We start from the raw sequence: 13,536 nt of genomic DNA, 5'->3' as shown, positions 1-13,536 counted from the left end.
AAATTAACATTCAATTCTCTGGCAACAGACATCTGTGGCATTGTGTTGCGTGACAAAGCTGTACATTTTAGTGGCCTTTTATTGTCCTCATCACAAGGTGCACCTGTGTAATTATCATGCTGTTAAATCTTGTCTTGATATTCCACACCTGTTAGGTGGATGGATTATCTTGACAAAGGAGACATGCTCACTAACAGGGATGTAAACAAATTTGTGCTCCAAATTTGAGAGAAAGAAGCGTTTTGTATGTATGGAAAATTTCTGGGATATTTTATTTCAGGTCATGAACCATGAGACCAACACTTTACATGTTGTGTTTATATTGTTGTTCAGTATATATAGGGTTTCCAAAAGTTTCAGGCCTCTCTAATATTAAAATGTCTTCAAAATAATTTTTAAACCTAAACCTTTCACCATTGGTCATATAACTGCCAGGGATGCTCACCTCTCCTCCAAATGAAGCAAATTATAACTTTGTTGTTCGCTTTTTTTCTCAACAACACACAGTCACTAATCAAATCAAATCGTAATAGTCACATGCGCCGAATACAAAAGGTGTAGATCTTACAGTGAAATGCTTACTCACGAGCCCCTAATCAATAATGCAGTTAAAAAATATATATATGGACGAGAATAAGAAATAAAAGTAACAAGTAATTAAAGAGCAGCAGTAAAATAACAATAGCGAGACTATTTACACAAAGGGGTACCGGTACAGAGTCAATGTGCGGGGGCACCGGTTAGTTGTGGTAACAATTTTTAGGGCCTTCCTCTGACACCGCTTGGTATAAAGGTGCTGGGTGGCAGGGAGCTTGGCCCCAGTGATGTATTGGGCCGTTTGCACTACCCTCTGTAGTGCCTTGCGGTTGGAGGCCGAGCAGTTGCCATACCAGGCAGTGATGCAACCAGTCAGGATGCTCTCGATGGTGCAGCTGTAGAACCTTTTGAGGATCTGAGGACCCGTGCCAAATCGTTTCAGTCTCCTGACGGGGAATAGGTTTTGTCGTGCCCTCTTCACCACTGTCTTGGGGTGCCAGGACCATGTTAGTTTGTTGGTGATGTAGACACCAAAGAACTTGAAGCTCTCAACCTTCTCCACTGCAGCCCAGTCGATGAGAATGGGGGTGTGCTTGGTCCTCTTCTTCCTGTAGTCCACAATCATCTCCTTTGTCTTGATCACGTTGAGGGAAAGGTTGTTGTCTTAGAACCACATGGCCAGGTCTCTAACCTCCTCCCTATAGACTGTCTCGTCGTTGTCGGTGATCAGGCCTATCACTGTTGTGTCATCAACAAACTTAATGATGGTGTTGGAGTTGTGCCTGGCCATGCAGTCATGAGTGAACAGGGAGTACAGGAGGGGACTGAACACACACCTCTGAGGGGCCCTTGTTAAGGATCAGCGTGGTGGATTTGTTGTTACCTACCCTTATCACCAGGGGCGGCCTATCAGGAAGTCCCGGATCCAGTTGCAGAGGGAGGTGTTTAGTCCCAGGGTCCTTAGCTTATTGATGAGCTTTGAGGGCACTATGGTGTTGAACGCTGAGCTGTAGTCAATGAACAGCATTCTCACATAGGTGTTCCTTTTGTCCAGGTGGGAAAGGGAAGTGTGGAGTGCAACAGAGATTGCATCATCTGTGGATGTGTTGGGGCGGTTTGCAAATTGGAGTGGGGTTAGGGTTTCTGGGATAATGGTGTTAATGTGAGCCATGACCAGCCTTTCAAAGCCCTTCATGGCTACAGATGTGACCGTTACAGGTCAGTAGTCATTTAGGCAGGTTACCTTAGTGTTTTTGGTCACAGGCACTATGGTGGTCTGCTTAAAACATGTTGGTATTACAGACTCGGACAGGGAGAGGTTGAAAATGTCGGTGAAGACACTTGCCAGTTGGCTAGCACATGCTCGCAGTACACGTCCTGGTATTCCGTCTGGCCCTACAGCCTTGTGAATGTTGACCTGTTTAAAGGTCTTACATCGGCTGTGGTGAGCGTGATCACACAATCTTCCGGAGCAGCTGGTGCTCTCATGCATGTTTTAGTGCCATTTGCCCCGAAGCGAGCATAGAAGTAGTTTAGCTCGTCTGGTAGACTCGTGTCACTGGGCAGCTCTCGGCTGTGCTTCCGATTTGTTATCTCTCAAGGACATACCAATCTGACTAAATTCTAGATTTTAGTTCTGGGTTAACTGGGATTACACAGTCACAACATATGGCTTGATAGACTTTAAATACACCTACATCTGAAATGTAAATTGGCTGGTTTTAAACTCTTCCAATACTCCCTTTGACTACAGTTTGAAAAACAGTTATTTTCTCCATCACTGTTTCATGTTGAGCAACACTGCCCCCTGTCGTTCAGTCACTGTATGCAAATATGACAGTAAGTGTGGAGGGTCAAAGAAAGACTCAATTTCAAGTCTCAAAAAGATGTACAAGCCTTAAAATGTGTCCGTGTTGTGACATCAAATTGAACATGCAGTTAAACAAATATGCTTACAGCCCCCCCCCCCCACATGTCAGTTCTATATTCTTAAATAAACCATTTCAGCTTTGAAACAATGCAATTCAAAGAAATGTATTTCTATACAGAGTTAAGAAATATATTTATTCTGGATGTAAATTACAGCAATAGCCCAAAACAAAAGTGAAATTTGGACAATCACAAGTTAAACCATTACATAGAGAATTAACATGCTTTACAATGTCAGGCTTATAGCTGGATCAGAGATAATGTAATGAACTACAGGGAAGGATGCCATCTTTATGACTATGGAAGCTAGTGACGACCCTGTAGCATCGGGTGTAGTCTTTAGGGCACACCATAGCGAAATACTTTACAACGGAAAACACAAATTATTATTTTTGGACAAGTTTAGGTTCTCCCTTATTCAGCTTTTCGCTTCCATTTGGTCCCTATTGAATACACCCCAGCTATCACCTCTGGGAGGCTAACTAGCCAGAGCAATGAGCTATAGCCTATTTATTTGTTACCTTAATAGGGAGTTCTGGGGCAGTATGTATCAAGCATATCAGAGTAGGAATGCTGACTTTGGGTCAGTTTAGCCTTTTAGATCACAATGAATAAGATTATTTGGACAGGGCGGAGCCTGATCCTAGATCACCACTCCTACTACTCTGAGATGCTTGATACAGTTGAAGTCAGAAGTTTACATACACTTAGGTTGGAGTCATTAAAACTCATTTTTCAACCACTCCACAAAATTCTTGTTAACAAACTAGTTTTGGCAAATCAGTTAGGACATCTACTTTGTGAATGACACAAGTAATTTTCCCCACAATTGTTTACAGATTATTTCACTGTATCACAATTCCAGTGGGTCAGATTACATACACTAAATTGACTGTGCCTTTAAAAAGCTTGGAACATTCCAGAAAATGATGTCATGGAGTTAGAAGCTTCTGATGGCGTTAGAAGCTTCATCATTTGAGTCAATTGGAGGTGTACCTGTGGATGTATTTCAAGGCCTACCTTCAAACATGGCGCCTCTTCGCTTGGCATCATGGGAAAATCAAAACAAATCAGCCAAGACCTCAGAAAAAACATGGTTCATCTTTGAGAGGAATTTCCAAACACCTGAAGGTACCACGTTCATCTGTACAAACAATAGTAGGCAAGTATAAACACCATGCAGCCGTCATACCGCTCAGGAATGAAACGCGTTCTGTGTCGTAAAGATGAACATACTTTGGTGCAAAAAGTGGAAATCAATCACAGAACAACAGCAAAGGACCTTGTGAACATGCTGGAGGAAACAGGTACAAAAGTATCTATATCCACAGTAAAACGAGTCCTATATAGACATAACCTGAAAGGCTGCTCAGCAAGGAAAAAGCCATTGCTGCAAAAGTGCCATAAAAAAGCCAGACTATGGTTTGCAACTGCACATGGGGATTAAACCTTGTACTTTTTGGAGAAATGTCCTCTGGTCTGATGAAACAAAAATAGAACTGTTTGGCCATAACGACCATCGTTATGTTTGGAGGAAAAGGGGGACGCTTGCAAGCCGAATTCGGAAAGTACTCGTGCATTCGGAAAGTACTCAGACCACTACACACAATACCCCATAATGACAAAGAAAAAAACTGTTTAGACATTTTGCAGATTGATAAAAGAAGTACCTTATTTACATAAGTATTCAGACCCTTCGCTATGAGACTGGAAATTGAGCTCAGGTGCATCCTGTTTCCATTGACTATCCTTGAGATGTTTCTACAACTTGGAAGTCCACCTGTGGTAAATTCAATTGATTGGACATGATTTGGAAAGGCACACACCTGTCTATATAAGGTCCCACCGTTGACAGTGCATGTCAGGGCAAAAACCAAGCCATGAGGTCAAAGGAATCGTCCGTTAGAGCTCCAAGACAGGATTGTGTCGAGGCACAGGTCTGGGGATCTGTGTTTCCTCTTGATGAGGGTAAAACATCTTTATTTATTTTTTATTTTAGAATAAGGCTGTAACATAACAAAATGTGGAAAAAGTCAAGGGGTCTGAATACTTTCTGAATGTACTGTATATGTATTAATTTCTGACCAACAATAAAATAACCTCAAAAATAAACATTCCTTTCATTGCACTTTGGTTACAAATAAAGTGAAATGAACACGACCAGGAACTTTATCAGTTATACAAATTGTTACATTCCGTTTTTTTTCTTCTAGCAGTTGTTTTGCTTCTGAAAGCAAATGCTAACAAATGAGCCTGTTTTATACAACAGTTTGTCTAGGTTTGTCAGAATATAGGCTTTGTTACAAAAACATGTTCAAATAAACAAACTCTCAAAATGCACACATACACAGCCATGACAGAGAATTCACTTGTGTGATCATGGAGAAACAGATTCCCTGTGCAGGTGTTAGCAGCGATTCCCTGTGCAGGTGTTAGCAGCATGACAGCCAGTGGGAGCTGACCATATTGCAGTGTCAGCCAGTCAGAGCTGACCATGTTGCAGTGTCAGTTAAGGCCAAGTGAAGAGACTGGATGTGCTGCTCAGTACATATACTGTGAACAGCTAAAATACATATTTGAAACATGAACAAGTTGTATACAGAATGTCTCATGATTTGATGGTCTGTGCCTTTATAACATCAGCAGCTATACGTAGTCTCATAAGAGTGTCCAGGAGAGAAAAGTAGAGTATCAAGTGTCTACGACGAGGACGTCGTAAGGTAGTGGAAAGGGGAGTAGTATGCATGGACATCGGAATAGTATGACATTCGACATCATGCCATTTAGTAAGGGGTTTCATTTTGTCCACCGCGGTTTCCTAGAGTGACGAGGGTTGGTGAATAGGGGGACAGGGTGAGACTGGTAGCGGATGGGTGTGGTCATCTATGTAGTGTTTTCAGGAGGAACGACCCTCTGGCGGGCAGTCTTGAGCCTCTGGCGTTGGGTAGGAGGAGAGGTATGCTTGCTCTTTGATTCGGATGGCTGGGTCTCTGTCTGTGGAGATCCGGTGTCGCCCAACATCTCACGCAGGAACTTGAACTTGGACAGAAAGAGCTGCCAGACAACATACCAACCTGAGGAGCCAAATAGAACAAAAGTCCTCAATAGAAAGTGCACAGTGACCATATATGAATCAAACAATTAATTTGTTGTAATTTATTTTTTATATACACACTGAATAACAATATAAACAACATGTAACAAAGTGTTGGTCCCATGTTTCATGAGCTGAAATAAATAATCCCACCAATGTTCCATATGCACAAAAAGCTTCTCAAATTGTGTGCACTAATTTGTTTACGGCACTGTTAGTGAGCATTTCTCCTATGCCAAGATAATCTATCCACCTGATAGGTGTGGCATATCAAGAAGCTGATTAAACAGCAGGATCATTACACAGGTGCACCTTGTGCTGGGGACAATGCCACATCACTAAAATGTGAAGTCCTGTCACACAACACAATGCCACAGATGTCTCAAGTCTGCAGGAATGTCCACCAGTGCAGTTGCCAGATCATTTAATTTCTCTACCATAAGCCACCTCCAACCTCATTTGAGAGTTTGACAGTACGTACAACTGGCCTCACAACCGCAGACCACGTGTTACCACACCAGCCCAGAACCTCCACATCCAGCTTCTTCACCTGCAGGATCGTCTAAGACCAGCCACCCGGACATATGATGAAACTGTGGGTTGGCAAAACCGAAGGAGATGTGTCCCGCTGCATGAAGTAAATGGTGGTCACACCAGATACTGCCAAAAAATTATTCCCAGGCATGTGAAATTTATAGATTATGGCATAATTAATGTATTTCATTAACTAGATTTCTTTAGATTAACTGTAACTCAGTAAAATCTTAAATTGTTGCATTTATATTTTTGTTCAGTGTATATACACACAAGATAAAGTCCAAAACGTAACATCAAATAAGTCTTTGTTTTCCACACACAGGTATGCATAAATTAATGTAACTGGGCCTCAACAATTGATCTTCACACTTTGTGATTATTATAGACAGATAGGGTTATTATTATAGGTAAAATTAGATGTAGCCTACAAAGATATGATAATGAAACAGGAGACTGCCTGACTGGATGATGCTTCAAGACAATCCTGTCGAACACTGCTCAAGCACAAAAAAAGACTAAACTGATATGTATCAATTATTTAAACTGATCCAATTAATAACAGCTATGAGGGACAAACCTCTAATAACATGATGTCTTGAGAGATTATTCTTTGTATAGACAACGTTGATCTACCTACTCAACATTTTGAGAATGAAAAAGGTCAAGACAGTCACTGCTCACTAAAGAAAGATAGATGGCAGGTAGCTCTGGATATGAAACACCATGGCAAGCACTAAGTATAATCATGGCTGAATGCTACATAGCTAGCTTACTGTACCTAACAGCTAATACGTTTCACAGCTGTGTCCGAGTAATGTCATTTCACATTACATTCAAGAAAACTGAAAAAATTAAGTCAAAATATTATGTTACTTACCAAACACCATGAAGAGCAACGCACACACAAGGGTTGCCACAATAACCAGCACAGTTAGACCAACGCTTTGCCACATGGTTGTCTTCTTGTCAGGGCTAACTAGCCAGCTAGCTTCTAGTTAGCGAAGGCGTTACAAAGTCAAAGTTGTTGACAGCTACGTGAACTCCCCAATTCGCGTTACCGTTCAGTCCATTAACTCATTCACCAGACTGACACTGACAGACAGTTTACAACTGTTGTTTGCCACAGAGATAACGTTACAACATAATTCCTTGCTTCAACATTAGTGGAGAATAACGTCACCTAATTAGCTACTGCGGCGAAGGAAAATAAATCCCTCGTTGCTGAGTGAATCGGTCTCGCCGCCTGCAAAAATGTCAACGTCGGTTTGCAGTGCCAAAATCATGGACGGATAAAGTACCGTTCATATTTAGCTGCATTATTGCAACCTGAACGATTACACTTGGAAAAGAAAGTAGATATTACAAATGGTGGAAATGAGCATGCGCAGTAGGCTTAAGATACGCGTTGCATTTTAGGTACAATAGTCAATAGAGTTCGCCAGCTTTTAGTTCTAAAACCCGGAAATGATTTACCTCTGGTTCGTTCAACAGTTCCAATGTGAAAGTGAATGGGGAAAGAATAGGGTTTTGGGATAAACGCCGAAAATAAAGTCTGAGGTTAACACAAGCTTATGAGATCTATGAGATAATATCAACATGATATTTATAAATTATGAAGCCTTTAAGTGCTTTTTAAAAATTACATTTATTTTATTTAACCTTTATTTAACTGGGCAAGTCAGTTAAGAACAGATTATTATTTACAATGACAGCCTAGGAACAGTAGGTTAACTGCCTTGTTCAGGGGGAAAACAACAGATTTTTACCTTGTCAGCTCAGGGATTCGATCTAGCAACCTTTCGGTTACTGACTATTATTTCTTCCAATCTAGTTAGACCTATATCCCCCAAAAGTGACATATTTAGAGTGATTCACACAACTGGAGTACAATTTGTCAGATCAACAACGACAGATCAACAAGTAAAATCAACAACAAGCATCTGGATCCGTTTTTCTGACATCTTCAACCAAGCTGGTGAAAGCTTTCACTACCATTGTGTTCAGGACACGTTTTCACAGCTCCCAGTCAAATGAAGGTCTTTCATCTTCTCCATGTAGATCTTGTCAAACATCTCACTCTGGGCCACTGTGAACATAGTCTTCCAGTCCCCCACCTTCCCCGATTAGAGACATGACAGACAGTATGGTATCACTTTATAGGCCTTTTCACACTGCATTGGTCTTAGCCCTGGGCTATCTTAGCCCCAGGCTAGCCTGGGCTAGCTTAGCCTGCATTCGCACAAGCATTTATTAAGCCTGGACTAAGCTTTAGCCCTGGCTAAGGATTTAAGCTTGTATTCCAAAACCCTGAGCTAACGGACAAACAACATGCTACCAACATTCGTTCTCTGACACACGACCAATGTTATAAGCAATAAGACATTTATTAGCACATTATTTGCTCTTGCTTTTAACCTAGCGTTTAGTTTCCAACAGTGATAGTTTGTTTGTATAAACCTTGCTGTCTGCCAATCTGACCTCAGAAACAATCAATATGTTTCACTTTTGAAATTCGATCTGGCCCTATGGGTTTTTGTCCTCAGGATGAAATAGTACCAATTTCCTTATCAAAATAGCGTGCAGGCATCACGAGTATATGTAAATGAAGTAACAGTGCAGATTTTGTGATTGGACAGTGTGCATTCTAGACATAGAACAATCCAGTTTCACTGGATATTTTGGCACCGTGTTTCTGGGGCTAGCCCCAAAAAGTTTGTACTAGCCCAGGGCTAAGGTTGGTGCTTTCCCACTTTAGAATGTGCAAGAACACTTGCTTAGCCCCGGGCTAAAATCTCCCTTAGCCCAGGGCTTGGAGGCTCTTAGCCCTGGGATAAGGTGCAGTGTGAATGCGCAGTATTTGGATAGTCCCAAATAGATAATTTGTATGTTCAGTAGTCAACTAACTGTCAACAACATTTCAACTAACTATCCACTAGTATTTTTATCTTTTCTTTGGTGAATTTTTTACCATTAATTTAAATTAACTTCATTAATATGAACATACCATACCTTTTCGATTCAAGGATCCACTTTGTTCAAAAATTGCAGGATGCTGTATATCATTTTGAGCCTGTGGATTTTCTTTCATGTTCTTGAAGGAGGGTTTGTCCACTATTGTGTCAATGGTTTTATCATCCAGGTTTTTAACCAAGAAGTTTGATATCCTGACAACTGCACCTCGTGTGTCCTGAAAGCAATTGTTGTTGTGTTGTTGTTTGATTAGTCTTACCAATATGCAATCCATTGTTTTGTGATCTGATCATTATGGAAATTAATTTACCTTGATCATATCCTCAAATGTCAGTGAAAGGGTATCAAATGAATCTTTCTGAGCATACTAATCAGCAACATGGTCAAACCAAGAGCCCCCGAGAACTAAGAAATAAATATATTTAGGTTATTTCACAATGACACACTTATCATGTGCATTGAAGAGGCTATAGATGTGTTTGATCAATCAATTAAATCAATAGCATGCATTTTATTAAGCCCTTTTACATCAGAAGTTATCACAAAGTGCTTTACAGTTACTTGACTTAGACCCCAAAGAGCAAGCAAAGCAGATGTGAAAACACAGTGGCCAGGAAAAATGGAGATAACTGAAATGTTGTGTTATGATTACCATTCCCCAAAAGAAATTGAATAACAAATGTATCAAAGTCAGGTTCGCTCTCAAGGGCTTTCATGAAATTGTGGAGATGAAATAAGGACACTGCAACATATTTTGGGTTCCTGGCTATGTAGACCACCTGAAACAATTTACACAGTTAAAATGCAGCCTTATCAATAGACATTTAATACAACAATAAAAACACAAATACAGTGGATTTTCACTCGCAAATACAGTGGATTTTCACTCACAAATAAAGTAGATTAATGTACATTAACTTGTTTCTTAAAGAATTATTGTTAGCATGCAGGTTTTTTTAAATTATGTCTTTCTGAAGATGATTTTCAAACATAATCTGTGTACAGTTTTATACATTTTACACTACAGAAATAGCATATACACTAAACTGTGTCATACCATGGATTTCACTGGCAGTTACCATTTTGCCTTCATTGCATGTGATCTCTCTCTCTCTTACCTTTCCCTTCTCTCTCAGTCCTTGAGGGAGTGAAGACAAATGCAAGTGAGACACAAAGGTCCTTGGTGATGGCATGTTGTTGTAGTCCACTTGTCTTATATTCTCCTCAAACCAAGGCACCAGATGTTGGATTGATTGTTTGTTACATCCCTCTGTCATTTGATCGCCATGATACAATAGGGACAAAATATTCTGTATCCATGTAGTTCCTGTGTTTTTTAAAGAAATATAATCTGGGCATTTGTGAGATTACGTTGCACATTCACAGTACAATCCCAAAATTCATGCAGAATTTAATATGTTTTGTAGTGTAGTCTACATGTCGCTCTGTAGTAAATACTGCATAGTCCTATAACCTACACTATGTCAGATGCATGGTTTTACCTGACCGTGGGTAAGTAACAGCAAATATGTCATCATCATGTACTTCAAATGTCTCCAGAGACTCAAGGTGTTCAACTTGATGTACCCCTCTGATCAGGTTGATCCCCTTGTATGGGAAAAGCCCAAGGGCAGTCTTCTGAATCTTCTGTTCCTCTCCCATACTTCAGTTAAAACAGGTATAACCACCTATTACGGCTATTAGGTTAAAAACTAACATTGTCTCCACAAGTACATATATACCCTCTACTGGGCATAGTCAACTCTTTGCACATCTCGACAGCCAATACATCTCTGTTGCTAGGCAGGAACTTAAGTGATGTGTGTGATAAAACTGTTCCTTCTCCCTTCAAGTGACCTGACCTCTGCCCACATTCCTCACTAATCCACAGCTATCCACCTTTATCAGTGACCACAACCATGTGATTGTCTTTGACCTTAATTAGTAACTCTCCAAGCCCCTAGCTCTTATCCAACCTCCATTGACCCCACAATATACATTACTCATACATGTACCCATTAACTTCTAGTTTAGCAAGTATTTCAAACTAGAACCCAACACGACCTACAGGATGTTTCTGAGAAAATTCCACACTTTCAACAAAGATTTAAGATCAGTTTGGAGGAATCTCTAATCTGGCCTTATTTCACCATGTACTGAAGTATAGAAGTTCTAGAAACTGATTACAGCATGTCCAAGTGATTGGGAGTCTTCTTGGCTGCCTAACAAGCATGCATTGAGGTCGCACTGAGGTCATGCGAAACATTGGTCAATGTGAAGTTGATACAGGCAGAGACTATAATTTTGTATATATAATTACCCCTTCCCTCAAAACGTTGAATCATCCGTCATATTTGATACATTTCCGATTCATATGTAACAAAGTCATATATTTGCACTCAAGGACTTTTGTGCAATTGTGGAGATGAAAGAACACTGCAACATGTTCCACACATACAGTCCCTCAGAGAGTATTTCTGTCCAACAAGATCACATCATCTCACTGACGGGCTGCTGTCAGTTTGTCCATCATCATCAGTCCCGCAGGGGGTGTTACTGTACATCCACATCTGATATTTTTGAGGCCCTAAACTTTTTCCTAAGCTTTACCCGATACACTGTTCTTGAACACTTTGTTATTGCTTATGCTTCCTTCCTGATGACAGTGCAATTCGCAGGATGATGGCATACAATATCTTTCTGTTTTCTGTTACACCGCTGGTAGCTTTGTTATAACAAGACCTTAGATCAGTAATCCTGTAACCACCATACATTATAACGGTCATTAACATCATAACAGTTGACATCAACTGTGACAGACTGTCTTAAGTCAGTTTTCACTAGAAAAAAAGTTAATAACAGTAGTAACTGTTTTTCTGTCAAGTCAACATTATGGCTTCGTCCCAAATGACATACTAATGACAATGGCCCATAGGGCTCTGGTCAAAAGTAGTGCACTAAATAGGGAACAGCGTGCCATTTGAGACGTAACCTTAATTCCCCAGTCAGCCCTCATGTGACCCTGCAGCAGTAATTATGTTTTAAACCTTTAAAACTGTAACAAACATCTCTCTGCCTTCTTTGGGAAAATGACAGGTCAAGTCTGGATGTGTGTTTGTTTATCTGTATATCTGTGTGAAACCGGGTGTGTTTAGTGAATTCTATACCTTGCATAAATATTTGCCCATGGTAGAAGTGGTCAGAAAGGGATTATTTTGGACCTGACATTTGCCAAAACATTCAGGAAATGGTCCTCCATTTTGAATACCCCACCCTACCATGAGACATCCATGTCTTCATCACTGAAAAAGTTGAACAGTTGAGTTTGATTAAAAAACACCCCTGGTCTAGTTCCTCGTCATGAGAAACAGTGTGTGTGTGTGTATTGACAAGCGACCTAGTCAATATTTTATTTAACTAGGCAAGTCAGCAACCGTTCGTTTACTGGCCCAACGCTCTAACCACTAGGCTACCTTATTAGTGGAAGGAGCAGTACAATGGAAGCACACTGATGGCATTGTCTTATGTCAGATAGCACAACTATTCCTCCTGCACTGAGAGGGACGAGTGTTGCGAAGGAGTGACAACATAAAGTAAGACAATGCAATAATGGAGAAACTGTTCCCTCAAAATGAGTCATGAATTTATTAAACCCACAACAGCAGTTTGGTGAATTTCCTCATTCTCAAAATAACTATTATATTTTCCCATCAGTAATAATAGCAGTGAATAGCACGTATGAACAGCTCCCAGCACAGTGAGTCACAACAGAAGTTTTGCAGTAGAAAGACTTACAACTCCTCCAAAAGATGAAAGCTTATCAGTACCACTACCAAAACTGTGACAAAACTAAATAACTTTCCTACATATTATCCATTGTCACATCATGTTTCATCTGTAAAGCTTTGTCTAAAACATTATAAACATTTGGGGAGATAAACTTTCACAGACTAATTTATTACATTTCATTCTGATACTCCACATCAGATTCCATCTGTTTTGGCTGTTCACCACTTTGTGTCTCTGTGTTGCTACTTGGTCACACTGTGCATGATCTAACCCATCTCACGTCTTGATACGAAAACTGAAATTATTAATTGCCGGTATTCACACCACAACTCCATGCACACTGAAGAAAATAAAAAAAACTCCCTTGGCAGCTAATGAACACACACAGTGCATTCGGAAAGTATTCAGACCCCACATTCTGTTACGTTACAGCCTTATTCTAAAATTGATTAAACCGTTCCCCCCCCTCATCTACTGTACACAAAATACGCCACAACGCCAAAGCAAAAACAGTGTTTCAGAATTTTTGCTAATATATTTAAAAAAAAATGTTTACAACAGTATTCAGACCGTTTACTCTCTACTTTGTTGAATCACCTTTGGCAGTGATTACAGCCTCAAGTGTTTTGGGGTATGACGCTACAAGCTTGGCACACATGTATTTGGTGAGTTTCTCCCAT

The 13,536-nt window shown here is 40.3% G+C and overlaps 1 protein-coding gene and 1 pseudogene across 1 annotated transcript; both read right to left on the bottom strand.

Moving 5' to 3' along the window:
* Window positions 1-2,580: 2,580 nt before the first annotated feature.
* Window positions 2,581-7,253, bottom strand: LOC139392290 (small integral membrane protein 13-like). Its single transcript, XM_071140173.1, has 2 exons — window positions 6,975-7,253; window positions 2,581-5,540 (listed from the first exon to the last, which is right to left on the bottom strand). Exons 1-2 carry the CDS (start codon window positions 7,048-7,050, stop codon window positions 5,350-5,352), a joined length of 267 nt encoding a protein of 88 aa, XP_070996274.1. The 5' UTR covers window positions 7,051-7,253; the 3' UTR covers window positions 2,581-5,349.
* An 857-nt stretch (window positions 7,254-8,110) lies between these two features.
* LOC139392442 (amine sulfotransferase-like) lies at window positions 8,111-10,729 on the bottom strand (annotated as a pseudogene).
* Window positions 10,730-13,536: the final 2,807 nt, after the last annotated feature.

Source organism: Oncorhynchus clarkii, chromosome 32 (genome assembly GCF_045791955.1).
Source record: "Oncorhynchus clarkii lewisi isolate Uvic-CL-2024 chromosome 32, UVic_Ocla_1.0, whole genome shotgun sequence".
Taxonomy (NCBI): Eukaryota; Metazoa; Chordata; class Actinopteri; order Salmoniformes; family Salmonidae; genus Oncorhynchus; species Oncorhynchus clarkii.
This window is presented reverse-complemented; position numbering and strand designations above follow the sequence as displayed.